This window comes from Zootoca vivipara, chromosome Z, assembly GCF_963506605.1.
Source record: "Zootoca vivipara chromosome Z, rZooViv1.1, whole genome shotgun sequence".
Taxonomy (NCBI): domain Eukaryota; kingdom Metazoa; phylum Chordata; class Lepidosauria; order Squamata; family Lacertidae; genus Zootoca; species Zootoca vivipara.
This window is the reverse complement of record NC_083294.1, coordinates 11806259-11821389: the sequence shown is the minus strand read 5'-3', so window position 1 is coordinate 11821389 and position 15131 is coordinate 11806259. Positions and strand designations below refer to the sequence as shown.

Genomic DNA, 15131 nt, shown 5'->3' with positions numbered 1-15131 from the left:
ATATAGGCATGGCCCAGCCTGGGCTTCCTGCACCCCGCCCCGTCAGGTCTCTCCTGTGGCGCCCCAGCCGCAGTCAATGAGCAGCCGCGATGCGCGCCGAGGGGCGGCTAGTCGCGGCGGCGGCTCCTCCTCCGGCTCCTCCTCCTCCAGCGACACTCGCAGGGGTCTGCCTGGGAGGGGTAAGAGGAGGCGGACTCCGCTCGGCCCGCCGAGGCAGCAGCAGCCGAGATCTCAGCCTGTCCCCAGAGTTGGGGGTGGGGGTCGGCATGGGCGGTGGTGGCAGCGGCAGTGACGGCTCCGCGCGGCGGTGGCGGCGATGAGCTTCGAGGAGGACGATGGGCACGGCCGTCTCCAAACGCCGCTCGCTCCGCAACGAGGCCGTGGCGTCGGTGGCGGCCAAAGTCAGGTGAATCCGAGCTCGGGTTCTTTTTGGGGGGGGAAAGGAGGGGGCGAGATCGGGATGCAAAGCGAAGGAACAACCTAGCCCTAAAGAAAGAAACCTAGCGGGGCGAAAAAAAGGAGAGCTGCGGGCGCAATGATGGTGATGGTCGACGAGGGAGGGGGGGGACGAGGGGGTCATCTCTTTCTCTCCGACCCCCGTTACTCCAGCGAGAGATTGAATCCTGCACAGGAATCCTGCACCCACGAGTTGGGGTCGTGGGTGCAAAAAGCAAGGAGTGTGCAATAGGAGTGAGCATGGGGGATTTGATATAGTCTCTCCGCGTCCTGCTATGGATGAGCATTTATGGAAAGGGAGGTTTGGGGTAAGGGGGCAAAAAGAAACACACCGGGCGCGTGTCTGTGCAAGTACCAAGAGACCAGGTTGGAAGGGGCGCGCGCATGGGATCGTGCAAGGGCTGGGAAAGAAGAGCGAGCATGCATGCAAGGGAGACGTGCGTGTTTCCAGAGGAGCACGGCGGTGTCTTGTTCCGCGCTCGGAGGTGCTCGTCCGCCTCTGATTGACGTCAGAGGCTGGGGAGGGGGAGGGTGCACAGTGGGGAGGGGGTCTGCCACAAACCCGGATTGTGTACTGTATTTCCCTTCTGACTGCTGGCTCGTATCGGGCTTTGGAGTATGCTGGACCGGAACGATGCGCTCCTTCAATGCTCCTACCCATCGCTGTACGGATTTTGTCAGAGAGCGGCAGGCCTGGTGTTCTGTCCCCTGCTACACACCTAGGGGAGAGGGCTCTGGAACATTTCAGCTGTTCTCTCCAACAAAACTCCCCACCACCACCACCAAATTGTGTGGTCTCAGATGAAGTAAAAGCATCACCATGTGCCAAGTTTTCACACAGAGAGAAACACACACACCTCTTGGCTCTAGCACTTTTCCTTCCGGCAGTGCAGAGAGCCTATCCCTGGTGTGCTGCATCTTCTCAGCCTGCCAAAAGTGTCTGCTGTTGAGCGTGGAGGGTAGGAGGACAGCGCTGCTGCTGCTGCTGAACCCCCGCCTTTAGTCTCCCACCATGCTAGTGAGCCAGAAGTGTTAACTCTGTATTTTTAGTCCGGCTGGCGCTGGGTTGAAATAGCAGATGACGTGAGGTGCGAAGTGTTTTGGCATGCTGCCCAGCCGTGGACCACTTTTCCTTTTTCTTTTGGCAAAGGCTCAAAGAGCCCACGGCTGCCCTGGTGAACTTCCAAGCTCTGGGAATGCAGCAATGATGGGGGCGGGGGGGGGGCGCGGCGGCGGCGGCAAGCTGCCTGCCTGCCTGCTTGCGCAGTGGTGACTTTGCCTCCGCAGCTGTTTAACTTCTTAGCCTTGGAGGATGCTCCCTGCTTGTCTTGGACGATCCCTCTCTGGTTGCAGCGTGCTGACCAAGAAAAGTGAGCCTTTGGGGAGAGGCCTCGTCACATTGTTGTGTTTTGCCCCTAACGTGTTCCTTTTCCTTAGCGCCAGATGAAGGGGTATAGGCGGCTTTTATTTTCTACTGGCGACACAAAACCAAGGAGAATTGCAAGCATCACACAGAGGATGTTTAAAATGTAGTGACGCCTTCAGACTGCCGGTATTTGTGGGAGGGATCCCAGCAGGTATACCGGAAGTTTAGGTTTGTGCATTTAAAATGCTATTAAGCGGTCTTCTACCCTAGTGCAACAAATTCACTTAAAAGAAACCACAGACTTTTGGTTGTTTGGAAGGTGAATGTGAAGTGCATTGAAAAGTGTGAAGTGAACAAATGATTGGTGGGAAGACATCCCATGTGCAAAGTGGGACAAATGCTCAATGGGACAAATACTCAATAAACAGGTTCCCTGGAGATGCCCTAACTCCCTACTGTTAATTTAACCTTACTGAAAATTTGAAATTATTTCCCCTTTAAACTAAAAACCTAAACCACACACTTGTGCAAGAGACATTTAGTGTGGTTAATTTTGATTGCCATCCTTTTACAGAATGAGGTGACCTGGGGGAAAGGATAAGCAGCAGGTTCTGATTGTGGGGGAAGGACCTCTTTGGGAACGGAAGGAAGAACCCGTGAGACAGACTTTCCAGAAGACTGGGCAGAACTCTTATTCATGAGCAGGGTTCGCAAACGGAGGTGCATGGACCACTGGTGATCTACAATCACTGTGTCCCCGTTAAATATTCACATTGATTTCTTAATGTACTGTATATTCCAGTGTATAAGACGACTGGGCGTATAAGACGACCCCCAACTTTTCCAGTTAAAATATAGAGTTTGGGATATACTCACGGTATAAGAAATACGACCCGGCGTATAAGACGACCCCCGACTTTTGAGAAGATTTTCCTGGGTTAAAAAGTAGTCTTATACGCAGGAGTATTGCTTCATTTACGTATTTGTTTGTGAGTATTTGTTTTTGAGTATGAGTATTGCTTCATTTATTTCTTAGATTGTAGGACAAGATAATACAATTAGAATTCTGTACAATGTGAATTGTATTTTGCCAATAATAATAATAATAATACTAATAATACTGAATTTATATACTGCCCTTCAACTGAAGATCACAAATGAAACAAATATACGAAAGAAAAGGAGCAATGATTTTAAAAAGAAAGAAATAATGCTGCATCTAGCACCAGCAAGTACTACAGAAATTGTAGTACCGGTAAGTCATTAAGTGGTATTCGGGTTTTCAAGTTGTCTATGGGGGAAAAGAAGATTGGGAACCACTGGTCTAGAGGGTGGGTTGGATACTGTGGGAGCCTTTTTCCGACAGACTTCAGGGTCCCGAGCAAGGTGACCCTTGAGTTTCTGCCCATTTTCAAAATTCTAGACTATTCTTTCTACATTAAGCTGTGAGATCAGATGCTGGTCATGAACAGGAATAACCTGACTCCAACCCACGAAGAGCAGGGATACTTAATTCATCAGCATGCTCTGAGGGCACCATTTTACTTTGAGCACAGGATTTGGTACAGGAGTATAAAATTGTCAAGCTACATAGAACCTTTGTTTGCATTCAGACCCAGTCCCCAGCCTTTGTTATTTTGGCAACAGTCTTGCAAAGATCTTAGGAGTGTTTACTTGAAATCTCAGGAGCTGAGGCAAAGGGTGTGTGTGTGTGTGTGTGTGTGTGGATCTCAGGGGTTTCCCCTCTTCTCTTTTAACAGGCAGAATAAATGGTTCCAAATTAGCAAATGTGTTAGATATTACAGATTCTCCCATTTCAGAATGACTCCTTTTTCTCAGTGCGGATTTGACCCGACCCTGCTCCTGAGATTAAGTGCTGCAAGCCTGCCCTAAGAACAATGAGGACTAGAATGCATGTTTGCTTAAGCATTGACACGTTACACTGTGTTTCCAAAAAGCACTGGTCCAGATTGCATAGCTGCAGACACAACTACAAGGCATTTTACTGAATCACTAAAATAAGGTAATTAAAAAAAAAACAACTGTAGGAGGCTTAGCTTGACTCAGGGAGAGAATGTACAGTTGCTGTTATTACCAGCGTTCATTAGGAATAAAGTTAACACAAGACTATTTCGTAAAGCAAACATACCAACATGATTTTTTCCCCTGTGCCTTGGGAGGTGCCACAATTCCATGTGGTCTAGAAACATAGGTGATCAGGGGGTGCATGTATTAACAAGTGGATCTTTGTAGTTGGCTCCCCTGCATGCTCTTATTAGATTCCGTAAGTCTTTCAGCCAGCTCCATGTCCCAGAGGGATATTTGTGGGATATTTGCTGGCTTTATGAAACACTGCCTGATCTATAGATCTCAGCAGAGCTTTCCTGCTGACAAATGGACAATAATTTTCTAACTTGGAGGCTGCCGATGCTGAAATTGTGAGGTGTGTATGAAGCTTTTGGGCTGCTGGGATAGCTCAATTGGTAGAGCACGAAACTTTTAATCTCAGGGTTGTGGGTTTACTAAAGACTCTGCTTTGTGTTGATGTCAAAAAAGCCCACCAACTCAGTGACAACAACAGTCCTTCAACGATTGAGCTGGGACATAAGGGTTTGGGCGGTCCCTGGGGTTCAGGGCTTTGTAAATTAACAGAAGGCCCTTGAACCTGGCTCAGGAGTCGATGGGCAGCCAGTGCAGCTGTTTTCACGATGGTGTCCCATGTTCTCAGCCAGGTGTCCCCTCCAGCAGTCTGGCTGCCGCCTTCTGCACCAGCTGGAGCTTCCAAAACCAGGCCCAAGGGCAGCCCCACATAGAGCCCATTGCAGTAATCCAGCCTCAAGGTAACCAACTCATGGTCTGCAATGGTCAGTTTATCCTTGTCCAGAAATAGCCATAGCTTCACTTCTCCACCATTTCCTCATCAGTTTGCAATTAAACACACACACACACACACACACACACACTGAAGACATGGCAGCCGATTTCTCCTGATAGACCTGTTTGCGTTCCATTTTGCCTTATGTGCATTTTTGCAAAGCTATTTCCTCTAATATAATGTAGTATTGTACATGTTATTTTCCCTAATACTGTATATGCATTTTCAGGTGCATATTATGCTAGTATCTGTGTTTTTGTACATATGACTTGGCCAGAGAATTGCACTGGAAAATTCGGATAAGGGGTGAATTCTGAAGGGTGGCGTCTGTTTCAGTTCGCAAGCTGTTTCAGAAAGTTTTAATTAGGTAGGTTTGTATTTGAATGCAAACTGAATCAAATCTTTCTTATCTGATATACAGGGTTCTGGACCAGATGGGCCACTGGCCTGATCTAGCAGGCTCTTCTGAGGCTCTTATTAATATCTCTCCCATCCCTACCAGAGATAAATACATCTCTGCAGGTTGTTGGTATCTGAGATGCTCAAAACTGCAGCTCAAAGTCTCTGGGTTTCTTCCGAGAAGCTCTTAATTTCAGTCCCAGAGCACCTGACCCAGCTCTTCCCAAGATGGTTAATTAAGCTCTCTGCAACTTTCATTCTTGGCCTGGATCCTTGTAAACAACTGCAACACCCATTTCAACAGGGGGTGTCTCTGAACGCCATCCGTTAGTATAGCTTTCCTGCTGTTCTGTTCTGTTCTGGCTGGACCGGTTTAACTTTTTCTTTACATTCGCAACTGTACTGTCTGTCTTTAGAGCTGCAATAAAACTGTTTGACCTTTCCTGTAACCTTAACGGGTGAAGGATGGTGGGAGGAAATCTTACAAATACCACAAATGAAATAAATCTCCCATTGGTACACTGTGCTGTGCTGAACAAAGTGGTGGTGGAGACACTTCTCAGATTTATTTCCTGAAGACCTAAAATGAGGAGGGGCCAATGGGGCAAGGCCATAGCTCATTGGTAGAGCACCTGCTTTGCATGCAGAAGGTCCCAGGTTCAATCCCTAGCATCTCTAGGTAGGGCTGGAAAAATACACCCTGAATGAAAGAAACCCTGGAGCTGCCAGTCAGTGTAGACATTACAGAGCTGGATGGACCAAGCGCCTGGCTCAGCATGAGGCAACTTCTGATGTCTGTCTCTTCCTAGATTTACAAACTGCATATCTGAAGCATGTGAATAGGTGTGAGTAAACCTTGGCTCTGATTAAAATGTATCAAATTGGGGGGGGGATTCAGATCATTTTCAGACATGTCTCCTGCCCCTTACTGAAGGAATAGGTATGTAAGGTTGCAGAGAGAGAGCAGAGGATGGAAATATTTGGAGTTGCTGCTTCGGTCAGCTTTCCAAAGTTCTCAGATTTTTATTAAGGACAACAAAGAAAATTGATGTCTTGCAACTTTCTGCCCCAAGACAGATTTATCTCTTCTCTCCCACCTCCCACTCGAAACTGGAGCTACTGGAATTTTGAAAGTGTCTTCTAAAAAGTTCAATTTCCTTTCTATGAGCCACCGAAGACTGTGGCAACTAGTTAAGTGTTTGTGGTGATTGGTGTAAGCGTATGAGTCCCGAGGTCCCTGATCTGGAAATTTTGTTTTAAAATATTCTCAGTGGTGATCAGAAAATGGAAGGAGACAAGGGATAACAACAGAGAAATATACACAGATGCAGTTCTCCCAATTCAGACCTTTTATTTATTTAATCCGATGTGTACTTACTTCAGAGTAAGGACCATTGAACTAAGCAAAAATATAGGTTTGGGTGCCAGCTGTCTTGACAGTTGTGGATGTAAAAAAAGCTTTGGGTTTTTTTTAGTAGAATGAAAGCTAAAATGCTAGCCAGCAGCGTGAAGCAGTGGCTAAAAAGCCTAATGTGATCGTAGGCTGCAGCAGCAGAACTAGGATGCTCAGATTGTGCGAAGTAATGGGTACCACTCTAATCAGCTTTGGTTGGTCTTCAGCTTATGTACTATCTCCTATTGTGGGTGCCAAAGTTCCAGAAGGCTGTCAACACAATGGAATGAGTCCAGAGGAGGGCAACGAAAATAGTGAAAGGCTTGGGGACCCTGTTCCTGGGAGTAAAAGTTGGTAAAGCTTGGTGTGTTTAGTCTATAGAAGATTAGGTGGCAATCTTGAAACATTTACTCCAGAGGGGTAAATGTCACAGTTGAAGGAGCAGATTTATTTACAGTGGTACAAAATTAATTCATTCTATGAGTCGTTTCGTTTTGCGAAAATTTCGTCTTGCGGAGCGCGGTTTACCATAGGAATGCATTGAAATTTAATTAATGCTTTCCTATGGGCAAAAAAAAAAAAGTGAAAGGAAAAAAAAGGTGCTGACTCACCCACCATGGCCGGAAGTCTTTAAGGCTCTGGGGAGAGGGAAGCAGGAGGGCCAGGGGTCTTCTCCCGCCGCAGCCTCCGCTCCTTCAGGTGCTGCCGCCTTTGCCTCCAAGGGCCGCCTGGCGAGCCCCACTGCTGCTCCTGCCGGATCGTCGAGGGAGAGAAGCGGCCAGTGCTTGCCCGCCAGCCCGCCAGGAGGCAGAAGCGGCGGCTGTGGACGTCACCCCCAGCCGCGACGGCGGAGTCCTGAAGGTAAGCAGCGGCAGCTTCCCTTCCCGTCGCCGTCGGAATCCAAACCGCGGCCTCCTCTGGAGCGCAGGGTGGCGAGGCTACTTCGTCTTGCGAAGCACGGCCATAGACGACTTTGTTTTGCGAGCCTTCGAAAAAATTGCAAAACGCTTTCGTCTTGCGATTTTTTCGTTGTGCGAGGCGTTCGTCTTGCGAGGTACCACTGTACTGTTAATCCAGAGGGTAGGACCCAGAGCAGTGGATTAAAAATACAAGAAAAAACGATTAATACTAAACATTAGGAAGGACTCTCTGATGGAAACTAGGCAGAGGGCCTTCTCGGTAGTGGCACCTGCCCTGTGGAATGCCCTCCCATCAGATGTCAAGGAACTAAGCAACTATCTGACTTTTAGAAGACATGTGAAGGCAGCCCTGTTTAGGGAAGTTTTTAATGTCTGATGTTTTATCACATTTTTAATATTCTGTTGGGAGCCACCCAGAGTGGCTGGGGAAACCCAGCCAGATGCACAGGATATGTATGTATGTATGTATGTTAAATAAAAATAAATAAATAAATAAATAAATGAACCAGTTGACAGTAGAGCAGACTTTGAAGGCAATGGACTCTACTTTGTGGGGTTGAACTAGATGACTTTTAGGGTTTCCTTCCGACTCTCTTTTTCTAAACGTGCACACACAGAAATGAAGTCATCAGTGTGGCATGAAAAAAAGAGTGCTAAGGCTGCATACCGTTAGATACTATACACCTAAAGCACACCAGTTCCCCCAAAGAATCCTGGGAGCTGGGATGGTAGGGGTAAACAACTGTTCCTATTTCCAGTGGGGCTTATGAATCATCTAGAAGTCTTCCTTGAGAACCAGGGTCCCTCTGGAGGTACTAGCTGGCTCTCTTCCAAAGACGGTATGGGTGGAACTCTCAAATCATCTTGGTCATCCTTATATTGAGTGCAGTGCATATTTCATTCCATATTAATTAACATAGTAATTTGATTTCACCCAATTTGGGTGGTGGGTGAGAAGAGATGGTCCAAAGCTCTTATATATTCTGGCTGTGTCAAATAGGATTGTGTGTGTGTGTGTGTGTCCACAGATACCTTTAGGGTTTCAAATTGCTCCTGCATAGGTTTGGGCAACTTCCATGTCAAAAGAATAGAAAAGGAATGTATAAGATGCTGTTATTGGCCAGAATACTGATTTTAATGTCAAAATGCAGTACTTGCCAACCTGACGCCCTCCTGATGCTTTGGGCTACAATTCCCATCAGCCCCAGCCACCACCCCTGGCACTTTCCAGATGTTATGAACCACAGTTCCCAGGCTGGGGGTTGATGGGAATTATAGTACAAAACATCTGGGAGGGGCAGATGTTGACAAAGTCTGTTCTAATATTATTGCTTCTGCTTAAATTATTATTATTTTAAATTGTGATAGTTTGTATTTAGTTTTTAACTGTGGTATTTGTATGTTGTTACAAATGTGTTTAATTTATAATTATTGCAACATTGCAAGAAAGTATTTCCCTTCCCTGAAATGTGTTTAAACAAATGGTAAATACGCCCACAAAAATAACTTGCCTGCAATGTATTTATTTACCACTCGCCTGCTGTGATCTGGAGTAGGAACGGATGGAGAGATACATTTGAATATTGGGTACCAAGGAAGGGGTGATGTGACTCATCCTTCCTCTGCCAGTGTCTTCACTCACTTGCATGTACGTTTCTGGCAGCGGATGGCTACCAGGCCAGTGCTTAAATGCAAGGCTGCTGTTATAGAAAAATAGGCTCCTATGTTCTTGGCATTCAGGGTGCAGCAGGAGAAAGACAGATGTGTTTAAGCAGGAGAAGAGATGGAGGATAAGGCTATGTTCCACCTTCACTGTCAGAGGCAGTATGCCGCTGACTGCCAGTTGCTGGGAATTATGTGTGGGGAGAGTTGCAGTTGTGCTCAGGCGTTGCTTGTGGACTTTGGGGCATCGGGTTGGTCATTGTGAGAACAGGATGCAAGGCTAGGTGGGCCTTTTGCCTGATCCAGCAGGCCCTTCTTATATTATTCTTCTTATATTCTGATTCCTCTGTCCTTCATCTATCCATCCAGATACAGGGGCGAACACTAACTTTAAAAGAGGATTTGATAAATTCATGAAGAGCAAGGCTACCCGTTGTTAGCAACCCTTGTGGCTGTGTTCTCCCTTGGATACAGTAATGCTTCTGAATACCAGCTGCTGGAAACTGCACTAGGGGAGAGGGCTCTTGCACTCACCAGCTGCTCAATAACTTTCTGGAGAAACCCAGTTGGCCACAGTGAGAGCAGGCTGCTGGGTGATGGCCTTCAGCCTGATTCAACAGGGCGCTTCCTATATTCCTAGGAGAGCTTTGAGGGGGGCAGAGTTGGAGGAGTAAAGGTCACCAACTAAGGTGTTGGAAGAGACCATGGTGGAGAATTCCCCACTCCCTCACTTGCTTGAGCCATTGAGAAGAGAACGATTTCCTCTCCATGAACTTGCTTATGAGGTGAGCCTGTGGTGTGTTTTATGTCCCACCTTACTTTCAAATCGCTTGGGTGCTTCCAGAGTGGCTTCTGTGGCCCCCCCTCTCCTTCTCCCATCCCCACAACAAAACTGTGAAGTAGCTTCAGAGAGACCACGACTGGCACAAAGATCGTCTTTCATGACCAAGTGGGGATTTGAATCCCGGTCCCCCAAGTCCTAGCCTAACAACTCCACTCTGACTCTCTCCCTGGGCAATGAGTGTCTTGTGTGAGGATTTCTCAGATGCAGAAGCTTATATTTTCCTATTCGTTTGCCGCGGTAGTAGCAAACAATTCCTTCTCATGGCTTATTCGCTGGTCTGCAGGCAGCATCAGACTCTCCCGCCCATTTTTAGGCTCCTATGTGTTTGGGTTTTTTTACTTGCTTGTAGCAGGGAATGCCACAGGCAGGCAAACTCTGGATGCCAGAAGGTTAACCGCAAGCCTGAAACCCACCCCACCCCACCCCACCCCCGTCATTACATGCCCCCTGTGGCTTTTGGTCTTTGCTTTGAGCTGCTGTGCTTTCAGGCGTGCAACGCTGGCGCTCAGTAACGAACCTGCCTCCCGCTTGCTGCGTTATAACTGCATCGGTTGCGCGGGAATCTCGGCGCTTTGGGTGCCTCTTTGATCGCCTTTTGCATACCTGCTCCATCCAAATGGTTCTTTCCTTAACTTCACCGCCTTGGCCGCTTACTTCAAGTGCGGCAGTGAGGAACCTACTCGGGGCTGAGGAGAGGGCGTCGCTTGAGTGTTTTCCCCTCTGCTGCAGAGAAGGGCTGCTGTGTATTCTTTCTGGAAGTCTGGATAGAGAGCTGCTTCGCAAAGCTGCTTTTGCCCAAGTCACGGCTCTGGCTTAATAAAGAGCTGGGATGGAAGCGCTTTCCTCTGCATGATTTCCACCCACATTGCTTTAGCGATGCAACCGCGGTCTGTACCGACACCACCAACAGCCCCGGGGCCAATGGGACAAATGGCAGAGGGCGAATAAAGGACATAGAGGTCGAAAGGGTGTCAAAAAGGGCCGGGGTGGGGTGGGGGAGAAGAAAAGAAGTTTGCGAGGTAAAGTGCACAAAATTTAATCAGGCTAATTAATTTAATTGAATTAGCCACATTTGCCACTATTGTTAATTTCTGTGTGAACAGAAGTTGGATTACCACTGTTGCATCATTTCCATTGCATTACTTACCTGCATTGGAGGTTAGTGGCTTACCTGTACACAGCATATGGGAAATAAATAAAAAGCTGAAAGGAAGTTAAGTGCATGAGCATGTACAGAGTGCATATCCCTTGTCCAATACAACAGTGTTCTCATATCCTGTGGCTTTCTTGCTTTTAAAAAAGTGTGCCGCTGCAGAGTTACTTTGCTTCCTTTTTAAAAATAATAATAATTTTTTTAAAATGCATCCTAGTAATGGTGATTGACAATTAATAAATGCATTTATTTATGTATTGATATTTCTGGACTTTATTTCATTTGCAGTCCTAAGAATTTCTGAGTTTGGGGTTGATAAACAACTTTATAAGCTCTTCAAGAGATCAGTTAAAATTAGATATCATCAAAGTCCTGCTTTAGAATACTTCAATCCATCTACCAAGCTGTAATAGTTTTCTTACTCTTCTTAATGTTTCTGGCTATTTATTTATTTATTTATTTATTTCTTATTTCTTATTGCATTTATATCCCATCTTTTCCTCCAAGATGTTCAAGGTGGTGTACATGATTCTCCCCCTCTGAATTCCCACAACAACCCTGTGAGGTAGGTTAGGAAATTCCCACCCTCCCTGCCATGTGACTTTCAGCTTATTCGTGTTTTTATTTGATTTATCTTGCTCTCAGAATGGGTTCCAGCATTGGATTTGTGTGTTCTTGTGTTAAAATTTCACAGGGGCAACAGTCTCTCTCTACAAACCCTAGAAACTTTGATGACAAATTAAAAATGATCTGGATGGCACTTTTTATTTTATTTTATTTATCTGTTTGTTTGTTTGTTTTTATAAAAAAATTGCATTTATATTACACTTCCTCCCCCCCCCCCACAGAGAGAGCAAGGCAGTGTATGTGGTTCTCCCCATCCTTTTTATCTTCACAACAATACTGTGAGGTCGGTTAGAGACTGAGAGAGACAGTAACAGTCCCAAGTTCATCCATTGATTTGAAACCCTGGGCTGGATCTAGACACATCATAGAAGTGTTTCAGTTACACACATTGTAAATTTAAACAGGGAACCACGGGACCCCACAGCGCCACCAGGTGGCACAGTGTTATATCACATTTTGTTGTTGTTTAGTGACCCCATGGACCAGAGCACGCCAGGCATTCCTGCCTTCCACTGCCTCCCGCAGTTTGGTCAGACGCAAGTTGGTGACTTCGAGAACACTGTCCAACCATCTTGTCCTCTGTCGTCCCCTTCTCCTTCTGCCCTCAATCTTTCCCAACATCAGGGTCTTTTCCAGGGATTCTTCTCTTCTCATGAGGTGGCCAAAGTATTGGAGCCTCAGCTTCAGGATCTGTCCTTCCAGTGAGCACTCAGGGCTGATTTCCTTCAGAATGGATAGGTTTGATCTTTTTGCAGTCCATGGGACTCTCAGGAGTCTCCTCCAGCACCGTAATTCAAAAGCATCAATTCTTCGGCGATCAGCCTTCTTTATGATCCAGCTCTCACTTCCATACATCACTACTGGGAAAACTAGTAGTGTATCGCATATACAACACATATAAATTGCTTTTTCTTTACCAATCTAGCCGAGTCCCTGGTTTCCTGGGTTCTAGTCCTTGTGTATAAAAAAGGTTTGTGCAGAGAGCATGTGTCAGTACTTCCAGGTAGAAGTTGAGTGTTGAATCACTGCTGACTACATAACAAGTTTTTGTTTTTGTTTTGCAACATGTACGTGATGCTGCCATCCTGCACCTCTAAAAATGTTTTCATCCAGATTTCTCCTTGCTGCAGAAAATCCAATATGCAAAAATAACCGATTATCATGACCACAGCTGCTGCGGGTGTGGAAGCACATTAGTGCATTTTTTGCAAGCTGGAAGGGAGTGTTGTCACATGCGTGGTGACATTTCAGTGGTGGTCACGATTGCTATCATGGTTGCCAGAGAATTCCAACGAAAACAGAAAAGGAAGTGGGAATCACTGCAGGTCTACTTGTTCATCTATGGTTAGGAACAGAAATCAGTTAAACAAATTCAATCAGTAGACACAGATCTCACTATCCGAACACAATGCATGATCAGGAAAACATTTGTTAGGGGAGCATTCACATAGCAAGTCGACAATTCTCATTGATTCCTATGGCAAAATTTCTAATGTGTTCCGGACTGTGGACATTGTTGGCTTGCAACTAACCATTTCTTTATTTCTACATTGTTTTGCCAATCAGAGCAGTCAGCGCTGGTCTAGATGGGCTCTAGTGAACTGAGTCTGCATAAGCAGCTTCCCACATTTAAGTCTGTGCAATGCTCTTCCCAGTGAGGTCTGCCAGGGGTTTCCCCTGACATCTTTTCAGCACCAGTTGACCTCCCCACCACCCCTGGCTTTCGATTAGACTGAAAAGATGTTGTTTTTGTCATTACTGTGCTGCCAAAGGTTTATGTGGCTGTTATAGGGGGTTGCTTTGTTGCTATGGGGGGGTTGTTTTGTTATAGGAGGTTATGTGCGGCTCTACAAGCACATATTGACAGCACATTTAACCCCCCCCCAAAAAAGAATACCAGTGCTACAATTCCCAGAGCCCATACAGTTCCCAAGATTCTTCTTTTGAGGAAGGGATAATATGCTTTCAATGTGATATAAATGTACACAGCATTGGTTTTCAATTGTGTTGTCAGTCACTTGTAGACCTACGATGAGCTCACCACTAACAAGTCTAATAAGTAAGAAGGAGGACATAAGAAGAGCCTGCTGGATCAGGCCAGTGCCCCATCTAGTCCAGCATCCTATTCTCACTTGCAGTACCGGTATGTGTGTTCATGTGTGCTAGGTTCCATCCCTTAGCCCTGGCTGAGCCAGTTGTTGTTTAATGTTGCTAGAGAGGGGCATTATCACTTATGTATGAAAGGTCAGGATGCAAGCCTATGACATGGACGAAGGAGGACCATTTGCATTATTTTTTTTTGCAAAGCTCTGGGTTTGCAAAATGCCAGTTAATGTTTTGAAATCTTTGTATTTCCAAAGAACATCACCCAGACAAAAGCCTCCTCTCTGAGCACAGCCTGGTTGGTGATGGCGAAGGACTTTGTTGGGCTGGACGCCAAGTTCTCAGGCTGTTTCTGTTTTTCTCCCTCTCTTGCTTTACTTTGTCTGTTAATGGAGCTGCTGGCCAGTTTGTGCCTACCTGCAGGGACCAAGCACATTTAGCAAGGGAGTCAAAACAAATCTGAGCGAGAGCTCAAGAGATGACAGGAATATGACTAGAAAGCCATCTCATCTGTTAGGGTGGATGAACCATCAATTTCACTTTCCGTTTCTCACTTTCCTAATTGTTAGCATCACATTTCAGTATCAACTTGCAATTAATTTTTGATTTTAATTCTCATGAGACTCTTTCTGTCCCCAGCAACATTATTTGGAGCAAAATTCTAATACAGTAGTACCTTGGTTTTAGAACAGCTTAGTTCATGAACAACTTGGAAATAGAATGCTGCAAACCTGGAAGTAGGTGTTCTGGTTTGTGAACTTTGCCTTGGAATAAGAACATGTTCTGCTTCCTGTTGAGTGTGCTCCATTTGCAAACTGAGTCCTCCACTGCTTCCTGTTGAGTCTGTTGGCTGCTGAGTCCCGAGCACCCACACAAAACAGAGGTGATATTTGGAGGTTTTTTGTTTTTGCATTTTTGGTTGTGTGGCTTTTTCAATTTTTTGACTGTGACTTGTTCTTTGTTTTATGGGACTGACTTGTGACTGTGGCTTGTGACTTCATTTTTGTGACTTGTTTTTGTGACTGTGTGGAAACCAATTCAGCTACTGATTGATTGATTGATTGTGTGACTGCAGAAATGGATAAAATCAAACAACGACTATCATCAGTGCACGTAAGGAAAAAATAATTTTAATTTTTATCATCTACAATACTGTATTATTTATGTTATAGTACAGTACACTGATTATTGCTTTCATTTTATGGATCAATGGTCTCATTAGATAGTAAAATGCATGTTAAATGGCTGTTTTAGGGTTTTTAAAAGTCTGGAACGGATTAATCCATTTTGCATTACTTTCTATGGGAAAGTGCACCTTGCTTTTGGAACGATT

At 45.6% G+C, this 15131-nt stretch overlaps 1 protein-coding gene across 1 annotated transcript in view; it reads left to right on the top strand.

The window, feature by feature from the left end:
* Positions 1-200: 200 nt before the first annotated feature.
* Positions 201-15131, top strand: part of NSMF (NMDA receptor synaptonuclear signaling and neuronal migration factor) — a gene marked incomplete in the record, with an annotated part of 52486 nt that continues 37555 nt past the window's right edge. The window contains 1 exon segment of the mRNA XM_060270133.1: positions 201-406. Within this exon segment, the coding sequence (XP_060126116.1) occupies positions 336-406 (71 nt within the window).